The sequence below is a fragment of the Acanthochromis polyacanthus genome, chromosome 23 (assembly GCF_021347895.1).
Source record: "Acanthochromis polyacanthus isolate Apoly-LR-REF ecotype Palm Island chromosome 23, KAUST_Apoly_ChrSc, whole genome shotgun sequence".
Lineage (NCBI taxonomy): Eukaryota > Metazoa > Chordata > Actinopteri > Pomacentridae > Acanthochromis > Acanthochromis polyacanthus.
The window spans coordinates 7,341,790-7,361,127 of record NC_067135.1 but is presented as its reverse complement, the minus strand read 5'-3'; the positions used below and the strand labels follow the sequence as shown (position 1 = coordinate 7,361,127).

At 41.6% G+C, this 19,338-nt stretch overlaps 2 protein-coding genes across 2 annotated transcripts in view; one reads left to right on the top strand and one right to left on the bottom strand.

Annotated features, from left to right (window-relative positions):
• sema4f (sema domain, immunoglobulin domain (Ig), transmembrane domain (TM) and short cytoplasmic domain, (semaphorin) 4F) overlaps nucleotides 1-6,326 on the top strand; it is a 64,742-nt gene extending 58,416 nt beyond the window's left edge. Inside the window, exons 5-15 of the mRNA XM_022205750.2 lie at nucleotides 212-323; nucleotides 436-555; nucleotides 634-788; nucleotides 881-1,062; nucleotides 2,060-2,201; nucleotides 2,315-2,519; nucleotides 2,629-2,738; nucleotides 2,852-3,003; nucleotides 3,338-3,393; nucleotides 4,385-4,575; nucleotides 4,663-6,326. Of these exons, the coding sequence (XP_022061442.1) occupies nucleotides 212-323; nucleotides 436-555; nucleotides 634-788; nucleotides 881-1,062; nucleotides 2,060-2,201; nucleotides 2,315-2,519; nucleotides 2,629-2,738; nucleotides 2,852-3,003; nucleotides 3,338-3,393; nucleotides 4,385-4,575; nucleotides 4,663-5,391 (2,154 nt within the window). The 3' untranslated portion in view covers nucleotides 5,392-6,326. The remainder of the gene's footprint in view (nucleotides 1-211; nucleotides 324-435; nucleotides 556-633; nucleotides 789-880; nucleotides 1,063-2,059; nucleotides 2,202-2,314; nucleotides 2,520-2,628; nucleotides 2,739-2,851; nucleotides 3,004-3,337; nucleotides 3,394-4,384; nucleotides 4,576-4,662) is intronic.
• A 2,531-nt stretch (nucleotides 6,327-8,857) lies between these two features.
• LOC110959001 (E3 ubiquitin-protein ligase TRIM39-like) lies at nucleotides 8,858-17,374 on the bottom strand. The gene is made up of 9 exons (XM_022205749.2): nucleotides 15,981-17,374; nucleotides 14,663-15,114; nucleotides 13,539-13,674; nucleotides 13,359-13,454; nucleotides 11,824-12,057; nucleotides 11,588-11,747; nucleotides 11,461-11,487; nucleotides 11,179-11,354; nucleotides 8,858-9,746 (listed from the first exon to the last, which is right to left on the bottom strand). Exons 2-9 carry the CDS (start codon nucleotides 15,085-15,087, stop codon nucleotides 9,384-9,386), a joined length of 1,617 nt encoding a protein of 538 aa, XP_022061441.1. The 5' UTR covers nucleotides 15,088-15,114; nucleotides 15,981-17,374; the 3' UTR covers nucleotides 8,858-9,383.
• Between the last annotated feature and the right edge of the window lie 1,964 nt (nucleotides 17,375-19,338).

Below are 19,338 nucleotides of genomic sequence, written 5' to 3'. Positions count from 1 at the left end.
TTTTCACAATAATTATTTAACGACTGTCTGTTCTGTAAATGTCAGGCGTGGGAGAGAATAATTAGAGTCAATTATGGAGATATTTTGAGCAGCGCAACTTAGCAAAAGGCACAATATCAAACGGACATCAAGGTGCGTTTTTGTACTGAAAAAAATGCACAATTACCATTATTGTTGTCATTTTAACTCCTCTCTCCTTGTCATCCTGTAGGAGCTCTCCTCCTTCACCCTGGAGAAAGCCGAGGACGGCGGGGTGAAGATGGAGACGGGGAAGGGCAAGTGTCCCTTTGAGCCCAGTCAGCATTACACAGCTGTTATGGCGGGTCAGTGGCTCTGGATTATCGACAGATTAATTGATTTGTTTTCTGGTGCATCAGCGTGTCGACCTTTTACTGTATTTCCAATAAGAAGTAAATAAAACACTCCTCTGTCTAGGTGGGACCTTGTACACAGCAGCCACCAGTAACTTCCTGGGAACCCTCTTCGACATCTCCCGGGCGACGGGCCCCGAGCAGGGACGAATCCGAACCGAGCGATCCATCAACTGGCTCAGCGGTGAGACACACACTACCACACATGCTAACACAAGGCTTTCCCCACAAGGTGCGAGTAAAGTTGTGTGTTCCTGTGCAGACCCAGAGTTCGTGAGCTCGGCCTTCATCGAGGAGTCCGAGGACAACAACCCGACAGGAGACGACGACAAAATCTACTTCTTCTTCACCGAGGTGGCCAAAGAGTACGACCTCTACACCAAAGTCAAAGTGCCCAGAGTGGCGCGGGTCTGCAAGGTAACACGGCGTCTCTTGATTGGATGACTGACAGATTCCTTGATCTGCTTCGACCGCGCTCATGTTCGTCTCATCCGTGTCTGTCTGTTCAGTCGGACGTGGGAGGGATGAAGACTCTGCAGCGACGTTGGACCACTTTTCTCAAGGCGCAGCTGGTGTGTGAGGACAAACCCAGCGGCCAGCGCTACAGCATCCTCACCGACGTCTTCACCACGCAACACACGCCGGGCGACCCCAGCAGCACACACTTCTACGGACTGTTCACCTCCCAGTGGTAAGATGAGGAGGACGGAAAGAAACCTGAGTTTCTGTCTTATGTGATGTTGCAGCATTGAAAGTGTAGTGTGATGTTACTGCAAAAAAACTGTTAGATGGCTGTCAGTAACAGATTTTAAACATCAAATTTAAGCCTAACTCCACATGCAGTGACTGTGCATTGACTGAATAGTGCATGCATGCATACATGTTGTTTTCTAAAATAACATTTCCTCTTTTTGGGAAAAAGGACATAGTAGAGTTTCAACTAAAAAGTTTGGTGCGGGAGAAGTTACATTTACGAAATCGTTGATAGCTTAGTGATACTAAGGGAATGATAAAGATTTGGACTGAGAGTTATGCAACAACACTGAACTTTTTCTCATTGAGATGCAATAATATGACACTACAGTGATCAAGTACCAAAAATATCTATTATCCCTGAAAGCAGTAACTATATAATCATTCTACAAACAACAAATAGACACAAAATACAAATCCCATTGAGGCATTTGACTTGTGAGTCACAAAACCTACTGACATGTTTGAGAGGCGTATTTTCTTTGTAATTTTTGGAGTTAAAACCTGTGACAAAAGGGGGATTTTTTTTTTTTGTATTTTTAACTCTTCCACTATTTCTTGAAAAACTGGCATGGCATTTGATTGGAAACTGAACCAAACTGAAGCTTTAAAATATGATGTTTTTTTATATGGGTTCATTCTGCATGTATCATTTAAACATTTGCCAAAAATGTTTGCATTTAACGTATTCAGTAAAAAAAAAAAAAAAAAGTTTTAAATTTTCTTCATCATTAGTAACTCAGCTGCAACCATGTTTCCATAGAGGTGGAGAACGTTTTGCATGAGAATTTTGTGAAAGTTGTGTTTTTATGTGCAGACACTTACTGTATTGAATGTGAGCAATATCAACAGGAAGGATAGTATGCGTTTCCAAAATAGAAAACTACTCCTTTATTATTGAACATCTTCAAAAATCATTTTTCTCTTTCTTCCAGGGAGCGTGAAGAGGTGTCAGCTGTGTGTGTTTTCAGTCTGTCTGACATCAGCAAAGTGCTGGATGGTCCCTTTAAAGAGCTGAAGAAAACCTGCGACACGTGGATCAACCCTGAACCCGTCCCCACACCGAGGCCTGGACAGGTACTAAACCAAGTCCCACCTTCTCTATCGCTACCCAGGTTTAACACAGTTCCCTTTGTTGTTCTTTTTTCCCCTTAATGACTGAGACATAACATTTTTCTCCTTCCTTTTAGTGTTTAAATAACGCATTAAAGGCGGAAGGATTCGAGTCCTCCCTGAAACTTCCCGACAAGGTGCTGACATTCGTGAGGGATCATCCTCTGATGGAGAACAGCGTCACTGCAGCGCCCCTGCTGGTCAGGAAGGGAGTCAGATACACCAAGCTGGCTGTGACTCTGACAGAGGAGAGGAGGGGAGCAGTGTTGCATCTTGGGACAGGTGAGGAGAGAGGAAGGCAGACGATCTGCTCCAAAACTTGCTGTCAAAATAAAACCCCAAAAAACCCAAAAAGGAATCAATGTTTGACTGTTTCTGTGTTTTGTTGCAGACCGTGGGGAGCTCCACTGGGTGGCGGTAGTGGGCCAGAACGCCACCTTACTGCAGGAGATCCCTCTGTTCACATCACAGGAGCCTGTTAACAACATATTACTGCACCAGGTAGAACACATGCATCTATACTCTACACACAGCCGTGCATATGTTCATCTACAGTTCCTGCGAATGCTCAGTTTTTGTTTCTCACTGACTGGAAATGTTGCCTGTGTTTCCAGGGCCGGGCTCTGGTGGGCAGCCCTCTGTCTCTGGCTCGTGTCCAGACTAAAGGCTGCGCTCTGTATCAGAGCTGTGAGGTTTGTGCCAAAGCCAGAGGACTGGACTGTGAGTGGAGCGCAGAGGAGAAAGCCTGCAGGCCCGCAAAAGCCGAGTGAGTACTACAGGAATATCACAATGGACTGGAAGATGTCCAAAAATGAAGCTGAAAGGCAGACAGCAGCTGTATCGGGTTATAAAATGGCTTGTTGTTGTGTAGAAACTGACCTAGTTTTATTAAAGTGTGTTAATCCTCTGATACTGAACATGACTGTAGTTAGACCTGCACATATTTGTAATGCAGTGGAGACATTAAAGTAATATGGTCAAAGAAAATCATCCAAATCCACAAAATGATGAAAATGCGATTGTATCAAGTCAGCAAAGTCAAATCTCAAAAATGAAAATGGAGAAATTAACACATTCGTTGTGATTTTTTGCGTGTCCAGGCCTGGTCCAGGTGATATGGTGGACGATGCCCTGAAAAAGTGTCATATAGAAGAAGGTAAGTGTATGCAAATGTATATTTAGAATTTCATTTGTAGATTACAGTTCTCTACTAGTTTTAAACCGCTGTAACATGATTGCAGACAAATGACTGAAGCGAGATTAGTGGTTCAGAGAGGTTCGTTGAGCTCAAAACTAAAGCTTTTAGTGTCCTGAAGATGACTCTCCTTCAACCTTATATTATGCTGCACAGCTTATCTGCTCTGAAGGAGGTTCTGCTTGTAGTTTCAGATTTGAATCGGCTGTAAGAAGCGTCTCCCTTTCATTAATTCATTCCCTAATGATTCTCTAGGAGCAATACAGATTCTCAGCTGAAGGAATATATTCTATCTGCAAACCTGCTGAGCTGTATGTTAATAATCTCACATTATGAAGCCGTGAAGTTCACAAAGAGGAGCCTGACATGTATTCAGCTGGTCGTGCAGAAATCGCGTAATTATGTTGTTATGTTTTGTCCAGTTCTGCTCTCTAGCTGCTGGTACTGCACCTGATAGAAGACAGATGAGAAAATCTATTAGTCTGTTGGTATTTCTCACAGATTAGTCAGTCAATAACACTCATTTCATTTTGATTTAGCATGAAATGAAAATAATATCCTGCATTATGTGATAGGATTATCAGACTTAAAACTTCAATATCATGTGTAATGCAGGAGCTTTAATGTGGAGCTAACGCATTTGAAACAAACAGTGAAATTATTATATTAACACACGATTAACAGTTTTCTTTCAGGATTCTTGTCTTATATCATTTGCAGTAGCATGATTTTTTATCATAATAGATGTTCCTCTTGACTGAAGTTGGCTTTGTGTGGAGTCACATGAAACATTTTACATTTCTTCTTATGTGAACGAGCACAGATTCTGAAGCGGAAAACCTGTTGTGATCTCTGACTGCGGTTTTCTGTTTAGTCAAACAAAGCCTGGCTATGTTGAACTTGGAACACTTTTGCTTCTCTGTTATTCAGCTGCTTCACTTCTCTCCTTCAGGCCGTTGCACTCCGTCCACCAGGGAGCTGCGGGTGTCTTTGGGTTTGCGCCTCCTGCTGCCATGTGTGCAGCTGTCTCCACGGCCCTGTAGCTGGGAACATCCCCCCCACAGACACACCAGGCAGCACCACTCTGACCTGGAGGTGACTGTCACCGAGGACAGTCTGGGAAAATACATCTGCACGTGTCAGGTACACGGACAGAAAACTCACTGCTTTTTATCTTTAACAAAGAAAAACAGACTATAGATGAAAATAACTCCTTTTCTGTGTCTTCAGGAGGCGGGGCCAGGCATCAGAGAGCCCACCCCCTGCCGCAGAGCAGCCTATCAGCTCACACTAGAGGACCCCACTGCTGGAGGAACAGTAGCAGCATCCAGCGGTCGCCACGTCCTCGCCATCTACATCCTCTTCTTCTTCCTCGGTTTTCTCTTAGGCGTGTTCCTCCTCTACTTTGTCACCCGGCGTCGTAGCATTTCCCGACAAGGCCACCACCTGCCGGATAATTCGCTGTCGTCGGAGAAGGGGCGGGACTTGCTGGGCTCCTCGGCCACTCCGCAGTCCCCCAGCAGCGCCAGCCTGATGTCCGAGGGCTTCCGGCTGACAGAGAAACGAAACGGCACCACAACCTCCACCACAACGACCACGCTCCTCAGCAACCAGGGTAACGGTGGTCACCATGGCAACAGCTACAGCGGCTCCCTGATTAGCAGCAACCCCAGCAACGGCCACGGCAACTCCCTGTACGCCAACTGCAACATGAGCAGCAGCAGGCAGAAGTTCGGCACGGAGATTTTAGCCGCAGACTTGCTGGATGGAAGGACGGGGGAGCGGGAGAGGGTGAGGCCAGAGGGGGGAGAGAGGGAGTCAGGGGAGGGGGACGAGGTGGACGAGGGGCTGAGGGATGGGCTGGGGGAGGGAATGAAAAAACTAGAGGAGGAGCTCAGCAGCTTTCCCATGTTTAAATCATCAGCACCACTGGCTAAGTGTGAAGAAAGTTCAATATGAAACATTTACTGCTGATTGCACCATTTTGCATCCTCCAAATAAACTGAATGCTACTGGGAAAAAAAGTGGCTACTGCCAAATGCCTTTGACTGGGAGCTGTGGCATGAAGAGAGACTACAGAGATTTATGAGAAATATAAGTTTAGTGTCTACGCATGTGAGAGAGACCTGTTCTGGATGGAGAGAACATGAAGCAGTGCTGGGAACAACTACTTATTGTGGGTCATCAGGATGAGAGCCACAGCTGAATAAATGTGTCAGATGTAAATATAAAGTGTAAATATAAGCAGTCTGAAATTGGCTGTGAACTTGAAAGTGAGATGTTACCAAGAATCAAAGATGAAATGTCTACATGTGTAGACATGGAAAAGCCATATTGTTGTTCTCCTTAACTTGTTTTCTTGTTGTTCGCTCTCATTCACTTCCTGATGGCACTGCAAAGCAAAAGTGCACTTTTCTCGCAGCACCCTCTCTTTCTCTTGCTGTTTGTGTTTCTCTCTCTGACGCACCACTCAAATCCCAAACCCTGATGGGTCCAAAGGCACCAAAGGACCGCTGAGCCATAGACGGCCCAGTCAGACTGCACCGGTCCTGGGCTTCCACCAGAGCGACTGAAGAACTCCAAACCCTCTTCAGTCTTCACATGGTCACCGTGACGGAGCTGTTCCTGCCCACACTGCTGCAGAGGCGAAGAGGCTGACGGATACAAGGTTATCTATCAGATCTGAGTCAGTGTGGAAGATGCACAGCAGATGCAAGAAACTGTTCACATCAATGAAGTAGAAGGAAAAGGACTTTCAAAGGATGGGAAATTCATTCCAGTCTTGAAGAATGGACTGTGCCAGACTCAAAGCCACCATCACCTCATTTTGTTTGTGTGGATTCAACATAAAGATGTTTTTGTCATGTTGTTTTGTAATAAAACATTTAAAAGTTGCTGTTGTCCTGCTGTCATACTGTGTGGTGCACACCTGGATGTGGGGGAATGTAGGCGCCTCAAGAATCCACTTTTTTCTCACATGCTTTTGTAGTTTAACTTTATAAATGTATAGCTGCTGCTAAGATTTCTTGGCAAGAACTGGAGCAGAAGATTGATCACATGTCTGCAGGTCTACACTCAGCTGATTTACCCAGCAAGCCTGGAACTCTTGCCAGAAGTTACTTGTGCACTGCTGTAAGATTTCCTCTTTTATATTTTTATGCTTGACTAAACTTGAACGGTGCAATCTGACATTCCACCAGAAATGCCTAAATTTTGATGTGTATTGCTTTTTAGACTCCAGCAGTAAAACCCTGTGAGGACTCACCGTACACAGCAGCTGGAACAGCTGGAAGCACTCACTGGTTAGAGCTGGTTGATTACCAGACAAGAACGTCCAGTGAACTGTGTTTCATGTTTTGGAGAACAACTCTGATTAGTGTCTCTTTTTAAGTAGTAGAAGCACTTCAGAACATTTTTTGGCAGGTTCTGTGGCCTTTCTGTTTGCAGTTTGCATGTTGTCTCTGTGGCTTTGTGTTTCCTTCCACAGTCCTAAGACACGCATGCTTTGTTAATTGGTGATTCTAAATTGGCTGTAGGTGTGAGTGTTGATCTGCATCGTTGCCTGTTTCTTTGTGTTAGTCCTGTGATGGATTGTGTCCAGGTTTTACTCTGCCTTTTGCCCAATATCAGCTGGGATAAACCTCAGCCCTCCTCGACTCTGTATTGGACAAAGCTCGTGGATGGATGAATTGATTTCCTAGAAGTGCCCTCTCACGTAATTCCTTCCTACTGGATGAATGCTTCAAAAGAGTCCATTTTTGCTCCAGTCACTAAAAGGTAAGACAAAAGATCTACTTTCTAAAAAGAGTTAGACTTGCTAATTCAGTCTTAAGGTGTCTTTTTGGTGAAGAAGAGCAGGTCAGGGTAAAAGCCAAAAGCTAAACATTTGTAAAGACTTGATGTGTTACACTAAACGTAATCCATTATAATCTAGAAATAATCAGGGGTAGGGCTGGAACTCTGCAGCCAATTTATATTCTGTTTGTATTAATTTATTTCACAGTGGAGCACAAAATGCAAGCATCAATTAAATGAAGGCCACTGGCTCTTATCCAGGAGCAGAAAACACAGCAGGATCAGAGTAATCTTTATCTGCTGTAGGTATCGGCTCTTATTATATCATGTTGGTTAAATACAACATGATGAGTAGATGGATCCCAAAAGTTCAAATGACAGCAGGGATCCTCTTCATGTTTTCATATCTGTGGACATCCACAGTGTGTCGCCATTTGACAATAAACCAACACAAAGTTTACATACACTTATCAAGACTATATACAGTCAAGCCTGAAATTATTCATACACTGAGCAAATGTTAACACTGACTTACTTTTAAATGTAAACGAAAGCTGAGAATTTTTTTTTTCACAGTGATGCCTCTTGCATATCATCTTATTATCTTTTGGGAAACGTCTCAAAAAAAAAACTTGCTGGTTGAATTTTTAACATACCACATTTGACATACTGCTTGGACAGTCTAAATCTTCTTCTGGCATGCTCTTTTGTATAGCAGTATAGAAATAAGAAGGCAACCCATGGGTCTGACTGGGACTGGGCTAGAGGTCCAGGTTAGTCCCAGATCTCAGAGAATCCCAGAGAACTGAACATAGAACCTTAAAGGAATTATCAGTCAGCTCCTTATTTGATTGGTCAGTCCACCACTTTGGTTCAGACTAAATATCTTGATGATTAGACTTGGAAAACCAAGGCATCCTGTTCTGATATCCATGGTCCTGAGAGGGTACATTTCCTTAAACATCACCATGTGGTTGTCATCTGTGGTTCAGAGGGAAATATCTCACCAAGTATTGGATGGATTGAAATTACATTGGCTGCAGCAGTTGAAGCTTCCTTGATGATGAACCCTGTTGAGTTTGGTGATTTAAGTTTCCTTCTAATGCTGCCATCGGGTTAGCATGTTTGGTTTAGAGGTTGATAACTGCACAGCTATGATGATTTGCTGGAAACATTTCAGAGACATTCATGTTTTTTTAAAGGATGAGTTCTGCTGACTGCTGATCCTTTCTCACTGACAATTTTGGAGTACCTCAACAAATGATGATGGAACATTTCATTTTCCCACGAAAGGATTTGCAATAACACTGAATCTCATGCCATCAAGTCAACATTTCCATTAATCCAATCATAATGGTTTACGACCAAGCACCAGCAATGCTAGCTGCACTTACACCAAACTCATTTGTACTTTTAGTGCTAATTAGCCAATGTTAGCATGCTAATACATTGCTGATCTAAGATGCCATGCATTATACCTGTTAATCAATATGCTAATATGTATTATCATGGTGACCATATTCACATGCAGACCTTTGTACTTTCCACAACCTTATATTTTGCCAAAATGCCGAGATTTCTTTCTCATAAAAACAAGAAAACATCCCAAAAATGAACCATCACCATCCTTGTTGATGAATAGGTATTTTATTTAAGTGCAATATAATTGCAGACCAGCCTGTATTACTTAAATACCCTACACAGATGATTTTCAGAGGTGAGAGAGAACAGTTCTGCCTAGTCAAAACAAATGAAGAAATTAATCATATAATGCTGCCATACCACTGGTATCATTTAATAAAGCCTGAGCTCACCAAATGTTGTACAGTGCTAAGAAAGAGTAACTCAACCAGTGAGAATGAATTGCACTTATGTGTAAAATCTGTGTTTAAATATATTCTGATCTTCACTTCAGTTTCAGTTATGAACAAACACAGTCTACTTCAACTTGCAAATCAATGTGTTTTCTCATCCACACTGAATGCATCATTCAGACATGAACAGTACAGGCTGGAAACTATATATGTGCCCCTAACACAACAAGGACAACAACATTAATTGCTCTCACTCGGATAATTTGGGTTTGCTGTGCTGCTGATGAAACGAAACAAACAAACACAGTGTGCCGTCATCTGAGGGAAAATGATCTGGGTCTTTTACTTGACTGGAGTGATCACCATCGGAAAGTTACTCCCATCAACGTGCATGCAGGTGTTCAGATATGGGAGCAGTTTCTTCCTGGGAAACTTGCAGCCAGTGAACGAGTAGATGTGGGCTTTTATCCCGACATCATAAAAGCAAACCTCTCCCTCCTCGTGGTCTACAAACACCCCGATCTTCTTGATTGTCTTGGGGGCACTGAGCTCCACGTGATTCTGGTCACAGGCTTTCAGGGTCTTCCCATCTCTCAGCATCAGGACGACATAGCCATGATTGAGACCGATTTGATACAGGCCTTTCCTGTCCACTGTTTCCAAGGCAACCCCAATGTCCCACGACGTCATCCCTTCCACTTGCACCTTTGGACAAAGGCAGAAGTTTTTGTGACAAATAAGAAAGTAATTTATACATGCACTAAATATGTTTCCTGCACTTGGGTGCAAACCAGGAATGTAGCAAGATATAAAACAAAAGAATCGCAAAGACTTCTTGTTGAGTCTTATGAAAAGATTTGCTGGTTGATTTTTTTTTTTTTTTTTTTTTTTCAGATTCTCCTTTGAACGCCTGACTTTTCCATTCATTCGAGTAACTAACTGTTGTTCTCACATAACAATAAAACTGATTCATCTGCAAAATCCAATATGAAAGATCGACTGTTGGGAACTTTTACTTGAATGGTAACCACTACTTTTAGTTGTTGAGATCTATCTATGAAGGTACTTCAAAAAAGTCTTGGCTCCACCCAGAAAAAAGGGGCGTAATTACCACTTTGGAGCAAAAGTATATAGGTGGCGCCCCGAGTTGAGGAGTTTAGATATGTCTGGATGTTGTTTACGATGTGAAGATGGAGCGTGAGATGGACAGACAGCTTGGTGCAGCATCTGAAGTAATGTGGGAGTTGTACTGGATCGTGGTGGTGAAATAGGAGCTGAGCTGGAAGGTTTACTAGTCAGTCTACTTTACAGTCCTCATCTGTTGTCATGAGCTCTGAGTAGTTACTGAAAGAACAAGACTGTGAGCACAAGCGGCCAAAATGAATTTCCTCTGTACGGTGGCTGGGCTCAGTCTTAGAGAGTAAGGAGCTTAGAGGCGCTGCTCTTTCCTGTTGAAAGGAGCCAATCCAGGTGTTTAGCTGTCTGATTTGGATGCCTCCTGGGTGACTTCCTTTGGAGGTTTTCTGAGCACATCCACCTAGGAGACCTGGTGTAGAGCCAGAACTCGCTAGAGGGATTATATATAATCTGGAATGGGCACACATTTGATTCCCCAGGAACTGGAAAGTGTTGTGGGGAGAAGAACGTCTGGAACGACCTGCTTCACCTGCTGCCCAAAGGACCCAACCCAGGATAAGTGGAAGAAAATGGATGGATGTATTCTGTCAGTGTTTACAAAAACTTTGAGGTTTGAGGCAACAAAGAAAAAATAAAAGGAACACTTTGAGCTGGAGTGGTGGAAGGGCAATGCACCATCCAGAAACGACCAAATGTGGCATTGAACTGCAGAACCATGAACCTTACTCACCTAACCTGCACCCAAACTAAAATCTCAATTGCATATTCGCCATTGTAAAAGTGCTGAAAGTCTTGCATGCTGCTGAGTAGTATTTGGAGGCTCAAGATGTGACCTTCTTGTAAGAATAAACGTTATTGTTCCTGGTGAGGCTGAGAACTTTTTAAGCACTTCATTTGGCTCAGGACTGGTCAGAATATTTAATTCTTCTTACTAAAATTCCTGAAGATTGCTCAAGTTGAATTAGAAAACAAAAAACCATGAAACTGAAGTCCCACTGACCTCAAAGTAAAAGGCGCCAGAGGAGTAGCCTTCTTTTCCCAGCACACCAAGCAGAATGTCAAACCTCTCTGGGTTGTCCGGCACTTTCTGAGGCGAACCTTCATTTTTCACTTGTTTCCCATCACTGGAGACGATGAGTTGTTCGTTTGCTGTATTGGAGTCCAAAGTTACATCCACTGACGGGGAACAAAAGGACGACAGCAAGTTAAGTTTCTATTTCTTGATAAGAACCGAAGAGAGTGCCTGAAGTATTCTTTTTTTTTTTTTAAATAAAAGTTTTACCTGCATATTGTTTAATTCTCTTTATCTCTGTATGGAAATTCAAGAATAAATGTTAGAAAAATAAGGAACTCATGCTGAAATTAAGGTGATGGATATAATCAAAGAATATATTCTAACTTTTCCTTGCCTTTTGCAACCATTTTTTCCGTCTCATTTTGCATCCTGTTGTGAAATTCGAGGACAAATTTACCGACTCCACTCCTCACGGTCCCCACTGCTGAATCGCTGTAGACGCTGATCTCAGACCAGTCCTTGGTAGTCGGTGGCTCACTCAGAGAATGCAGTCTCTGTAGTGGAAAATGCAGGATAAATATTTAAGCTGCTCTGGATGCAATAATGCAACAAGGAATGAATGTGCAGGACCTGTAGAAGACGGAGGTCATCTTTTATCTGGGAGAGATGATCCAGTTCATCTTTTCTATCCTCCAGTTCAGAGATTTCTTCATGAAGATTTTCTTTCATAGTCTCACTGCGCCTTTCATTTTTTCTACACAGCGCTGTGATCACTGTCAGAAGTCGTGACTCATTTTCTTTTACTGCTTCTTTGAAGTGATTGAAGATCGTCAGGATGTCTGCAATGTCCCTTTTGGAGTTCTCCTGTGGTAGAAAAATGTTGTGCAGTCTTGTTACATTTAATCAAGTTGACTTTAGTATTTTTATTTCATGCAAGTCTGCAACTCCAATACAAGTCAGTGGGAAATATTGAGCTTTACTTTTAAATATATTTTGTATTTATTTGACAGCTGCAGTCAAGCTGCTGAGATTTTAGACACTAAACTACCTCACAGATGACACAATTTTACACACTGCTGCATGACAAAGGTGTTAATGAGCTGTGGCCGACTGCAAGCACAGCACAGACTCTGAAGTCACAAGATGGAGCAGAAACCACATCTATAGCTGGTTTAGATCGCCAGCAAAATTCAACTAGAATCCTTTCAAGCTCAGATTTTAGAGGAGGGTCTCACCAAGCAGGAAAGTTAAGCTTACATTTCAAAATAAACAGTGTATTTTATGCACAGACTAGTTGTCATTTTAACAGTGGTGGGAGGCATGACAGCTTGGAACTCATTCAGGAAGCTTTCCTGAAGATTTTTCTTGAAGGTTTCTTTTTTTCCAGAAATCCAAGAACTGTTCCAGAAGTTGACTCTGTTTCTTGGAAACATTCCTGCAATTTATCCTGGAAACTTTCTCTTTAAAAAAAATAAAATAAAAAAATCTTTGAAAACTTTCCTGGAAACTTTCTCTCTTTAAAAAAAAATCCTTAAACTTTCCTGGTAACTTTCTCTCTTCTATTTTTTCTTGAAAACTTTCTCTTTTTCTTGAAAAACTTACCAGGAAAGTTTATTTATTTCTTTAGAAAATTCCTTTTTCTTTCTTTCAAACTCTTTCTTTCAAGCTTACCTTCTTTCTTGCTTTCAAACTTTTCTTTCAAATTTTCTTTCAGACTTTACCTCAAACTTCTTCCTTTCTTTCTAACATTCTTTCAAACTTTCTTTTCAGAAATGTTCTCGATCTGGACAAACAACTGCCTGGAAACGTCACTAAAGCAGTGAGGATCCACTTTCAGGCCAAGAAACCCAAAGCTGTGAAGAAGCTCTGTGGGAGATGATAACTCTTTCTTCAGCCATTTCTACTCGGTACTCACACTGAATAGTCATTTCTGTCATGATTTTGAGTTTGATTCAGTGATTTCCTATTTTATTTTAAAATAATTCTTGTCCTTGTGCCATTCTTGTATTTTTTTTTTTGGTCTGTTTTCCCTGTGTTTGGCCTCATTACTTTCACCTGTTTTGTCTCGTCTCCCCATTTAATTCTTTCTATATAGAAAGTCAGATTGATGTTCTCTGACCAGACTCTTCTCCTTTGTTGTTTGGACCTCTGTGGACTTGACCTACCTCATTGATCTCCTTTGACTGATCAACCGCTTTCAACATCTTTTTTCTGTCTTTGATCTTCTGCTGCAGTTCAGAGAGTTCTTGGTCCACCTTGGCCTGGACACACATGTGTAACCATGTAAGCATCTCACATTTCGTGTTCTTAATAGCTGTGACATTAGCTGAGTTTCCTCATCTTACCTTTTTCTTTTCCAAGCGGTTCTTCAGAGGGACACACTGATGGTCTTTGTGGTTCGATTTTATGCACAACACGCACACACAAGTCAGGTCACTCTGGCAAACCAGTTCCAGAGGAGTTTTGTGCTGCTTGCAGAGCCTGTTGGTGAAATAAATGTTCAAAATACATACAAAGATTTAAATATCAGCATGACACTATGACAAAAGACTCGCATATAGCCTCTTGATACGTCCTTAAGAGAAGTTAAAACTTTTTTAGTCCTGAAGGAAATTCTTGTGCTAGATATTGCTTCAGAAAAAAATGACTTAACATGTGAAATTAGGGCCTAAACAGTAGAAAATCAGTAAAATTTCAGTACAATACATTACTTAAGCCTTGTGTTGATTCGCTTTAAAGTTTGAAAATGTGAGGGGAAAAAAAATATTTTCACAGTGAAACTTCTGATGTCCTCATTTTCAACATTTTTGGGAATTTTTTTGAACATTTTTGGTGGAAAAAGAGAAATGTTAAAAATGTTTCTTAAGAACATTCATCAAAAAAATCAAATAGATTTTTTTCGGTGAATGTTCTTAAAGAAAATATTACAAGCTTTACTGATATATATGTAATCATTTTAGATATTTTTAGAACTTTTTAGGAAGATTTTTACTCATTTTTTTGAAAATATTTACAAGAATTTTCTTGCCACATGTTGGGGAATTTTTATCAATTTTTTTAAAAGTAAAACTGAAGGGAAAGTTTTTAAGGAATTAGTGGAATTTTCTTCCTGAAGAGTTTGCAAATTTTCAGAAATTTGGGGACTCTTTTTTTTTTTTTTTGGCTGAAGTTTTGATTTTTTTTTTTTTTCAGACAAGGAAACAATATTTTTCGGTGCCTGTCAATGAGGACAACAGGAGGGTTAAATAAAATAAGTAAGTTAAAATAAGGGCAGAATACACATAATAGAGAGTTATGGCACAAAAAAAACCAAATGCCACACTTGAAAAATGGGCCGAAAATGAAATTTTGCATGTGACATTGACAATGGATTGTCAACCTGATGTCATATGATGGGTCTTGAGTAATGTTGTAAAAGTGCACAACAAGTCCTGACATACGAGCACACCAATCTCTGTCTGTAGCTCACCTGTCCTTCAGTCGGCTGACAGGGTCCAGCAGCTCATGACTCTTCAGCTTTTCATCATTTTGGTGAGGTTTCACGTGTTCAGAGCAGAAAGACTCCTCACAGAGCAGACAGGACTTTGCTGCCTTCACTTTCCTCTCCTCTCCGGCACACAGATCGCACACAATATCTGGCGCTTGTTTCGGCTCCTCCGGTGAGCTTTTTGTCTGTTTTTGCCCGATCAGATCTCTGAGCAGGACGTTGACCCTCAGCAGTGGCCTTTTGCTGAAAGTTTGTTTGCAAAGTGGACACTGGATAGCGTTCGATGAGTCCCAGTAGTTGTTTATACAGACTAGACAAAAGTTGTGTCCGCAGGGAGTGGAGACGGGCTCGGTGAAGTCGTCAAGACAAATGCAGCATTTGAACAAGGACTGCTGAGAGGTGGCCATGGTGTGTGTCACAGGTTCAAACAGGATCTAGACAGAGGGGGAAAGACTTGATGAAATTATTACAGTCAGACGTTGCTATGACAAGAGGAGTAAAAGCTGCATGTGCACAGGAAATCAAGCCACAAATACAAAAATAAGACCAATAAATAGAGAATTAGACAAACAACTTCCAGAGCTCAAACTATGATTATCATGTATGATTCATCCAATTTGTTTGGTGGCAAAAAAAACGCATAAGAAAATTTGTGCTGATAAAAATGAAACATGGCGCTATTATAATGTATGATTAAATCCTTAATCTGGATATGGATAAGGCTGTGTGTGTGCAGGTTTGCTCTCAGCTCGTCAGGCTTCACTAAAGGTCTTACATTTGTCAAAGTCCCTCCAGTGAATGTTTTCACGACGACAGCGGTGAGTTTCACTTTCACTTTTACAGCTAAACAAAGCCGTTAACTTGCTGTTTTGTGTCTATTTGTAGCGATCTTTGGCAGATAAACGTGCCGATGTTAGATTAGTATTTTTGCCAATTCTGAGGTTAATGAGTTTTAAAACCCTGTTTAGACTTCTTGCTCCAAAAGATTGACATGAACACCCTCTGCGAGGCCTGAGTCTACACCAGGAAATGAATTTTAATCAGCGAAAATGAATAGATTTAAAATGCATATTGTGCCAAAAAAAATATAGTCAGATCAGGCACAAGTGAAAGCCTCAGATTGATTATACTTGCTTCTCGGAGCAGAAATAACAGAGCAGGAAGACAGATTAAAACAAACAAGATAATGTGGAGTCATACAGAGTTATGAGTAACGCATAACAGCATAAAGATACTACATGAATAAAGTTAAAACTGACAAAGTTTTAAAAAGTGATCATATTGGTGCATAACTGCTCACCTTAGTCTCATGTTCTTGTGTTTGTCCTCAGCGTCCTTCTCTACCTGCTGCTGACACACAACAGGAAGAGGAATGTCCCCTGACTGCTCTCTGCATTTTTTGAGTTTTTATTGTTCACCCATTTTCTCACTGGGAAATCCCTTGGAGGGTATTTTGAAAGCAAAGGAACCACAGATGGCACATGGAAACAACCTGTGACAGAACCACATGTTGATTTACAGGATTTTTGTGTTTTCTCTACATGGATCAGGGCTGATATTCCTCAGACTGTACGTCACCAGTCAGCTGACAGTTTAGTTTAAGGAGAAGTATTTCTTTCAACTCAGCTACTTTCTGATGTGTGACGGAAACTTTTCAGTTCCCTTTGACCATCACAGAGTGACTCCATCATTTAAAATCCTTTAAACATTTCATGTTCAGGAAACGAAGCCACAAATTAAGAGAGGGTTGCCAAATGATGAAAATGTAATTTGTCTGCTTACATTTATGTTATCTTTATTGGCACAAAATGATTTAAAGGTTTGTCTTTTTGAAATGAAAGATAATCAAGATTTCTTTCTTCTGTGTGGCATGGATGGTTAGTCAAGCAAACAGAAAAGGAATAAATAAAATCACGTGATTTCTAATTCGTCATAGAGGTCAATAAATCTACAACATGATTAAGTCCACAAGAAGTTAAGGGAACTGAAACACCAGACAGACGTGTACTTTAAATAAGATTTCAAACCAAGCAGCATCAAGCCAGTGATGTTTGTGTTGTTTCATGTAAACAACTGACATGTGTTGTGTCACTCTAATATTGTACATCAAGTTAATAAAACTGTTCATGGAGACGTCAACGTAACGTTGAGAACATTTTAATATGATGAAAACAGCAACAGTAGCCCTATAAGGTGCAGTCAATTCCAGCCATTTTCAGTACAAAAAATCGCTAATATTTTATTTGTAAATAAAAATATGACGAGAAATACAGGGAATATTGGACGCGCATCGCGAGGTGCATTTCCTCGAAAACGACCTATTCGTGGATTATATACCGACTTCAAGACATGTTTTGGACAAAATATTTTACTGGCTTGTTTCGTCTGGATGTCCAAGGTTGGATTATGGACGTTTTTTGTGGAATATTTTCATCTGTGTGTAATAATGAACCCGCAAATGTGAGTCGCGCTGTGTACGTTAAAGCCGTGTATAGAGAACGGATGGATGGATATTCGTTGTTTGTCGGACAAATGTGTTTATATTATCCGCTGTGGTAATCACATCTGAAAGTGTTTTATACCGGCAGATTCATGAGAATCTAAGCTTTCCATCGGTGTATAGTGTTTGTATAATCACGTTTGCAGCTTCAGACATTTAAGAAAATGCTTATGCAGATCTCAAAGTGTTCCGTGGGCGGAACACTGAAGTTTAACAGGTTTCTGTGTTGTCAGTAGTCCTGAATATCTCTCTGATGTTAAACTGGATAAAACAGTAAATCTACTCAAAAATTAATGTTGTTTAATGACTGATTCATATGTTGTACTTCTTACTGTAGTATAGACTGGAAAACTAAACACCTAGAAGATGACCAAAATAAAGATTACCACGACAGTCAAATAGAATATTTAAACTACAGCACAGACAAGCAAAAGAAAACATCTCCCCTTCATGTAAACTGACAGCAGGCCTTTCTGTCTTTCAGTGCTTGGAAAATTACATGAAACAGGAAATCTTTCTAGGGTCACTTTAAAATGAACCTCTGCGAGGGAGGGCTGTTCTAACTTGCTGCTGACTCTGACAGAGGACAACTTCATCATGTTAAAAAAAATCCAGATCAAGTGCTTTGTAATTGACGGAATTATCAATTCTGACCATAAAAACTTTGTCAAATTGAACCCTTCCATGGACAATGAAGGAGTACAAACAGACAACAGTTTACGTTCCACTAACAGTGTGGAGTAAAACACGTTTTCACGAGTCTCTGTTGAACTGTTGCACAAGTCAGCAGTTGAACAGTCGGTTCAATGAACAGCAACAAAAGCACATGTATGTTTTCTGACCGAAGGACAAGCCGAATGTAAACGTACAGAGTTAAAAAGCGTGAAGCGACTCTTCCAGTTGTGTTCGTCTCTGACAGACACAGACACGCTGACAGAAACTGAATGAAGTGTTTCCACATTGACTGTCTCGCTTGTATGGACACGTGATCGGGGCGGAGCTGGAACGTCAAAATCGTGTCTGGAGTGAGACTGGCTGCTTCCACCTGGCACTGCTTCCAGCAGTTTTTTCTCAAACACAAAGTATCTGAGAGAGGGACACGTTCATGTTCACCGGATCGTGTCTCTGCAATGTTGGGGACTTTTAAAGAGCTCATGCTTTACGTGTTGCTTTGTAAAGGTATAAATATCATCATCAAAAGTACATGGCAAAAATTTCAGAGGCCTTTATTTGTGGCACTGACATTACAACACAGCAGAAAATTGTTCACAAACATCATCAGTGGTAGGTGCATTTTCAGCTCCCTTCACTTCCTTCTGTGAATCTCTGTCTCCACTCGGTGGTTCTTGCCAGGGAGGGCTGCCTCTCAATCGTCACTTGCTGCGACGGAGGAATCCTTTTTCCTCATCTTGGTTCTGGCAGCGAGGTTCCAGGAACACTTGCTGTAAAAAGCGAGGCTCCAACTCCACCCATAGCTAGTAGCTGCCACGTTCCACCCCCAGCTACTGTTGGCTACGAGGCTACACTTCAACTCGTGATTGGTGGCTGCCACGTTCCATCTCCAGTTTCTGTTGGCTACGAGGCTACACTCCAACTCGTGATTGGTGGCTGCCACGTTCCATCTCCAGTTTCTGTTGGCTGCGAGGCTACACTTCAACTCGTGATTGGTGGCTGCCACGTTCCATCTCCAGTTTCTGTTGGCTGCCAAACTACACTGCACGTCATGATTGGTGGCTGCGAGGCTCCACTTCAGCTCACGGTTGGTGGCTGCAAGGCTGCACATCAGCTTACGATTGGTGGCTACGAGGCTACACCCCAGCTCATGGTTGGTGGCTGCCACGTTCCACTGTAGTCGAACTACAGAAATCCTGTCACTTTTCATGTTAGTAGTGAAGACTCTGTGCACATGAGAATTGGTCCTTCTAAATGAAAATCTTACAGTATTTCCAGCTCAATGTTGTGTGAAAAGTTCGGAACGGCACACCCATTTTTTTTTCTGTGACGCACATAGGAGGGAGGGACATTTTCAGCTCCACTCACTTGGTTCTATGGTTCCCATCTCCAGTTGGTGTGGACTGCGAGGGAGGGCTGTTCTAACTTGCTGCTGACTCTGACAGAGGGCAACTTCATCGTGTTAAAAAAAATCCAGATCAAGTGC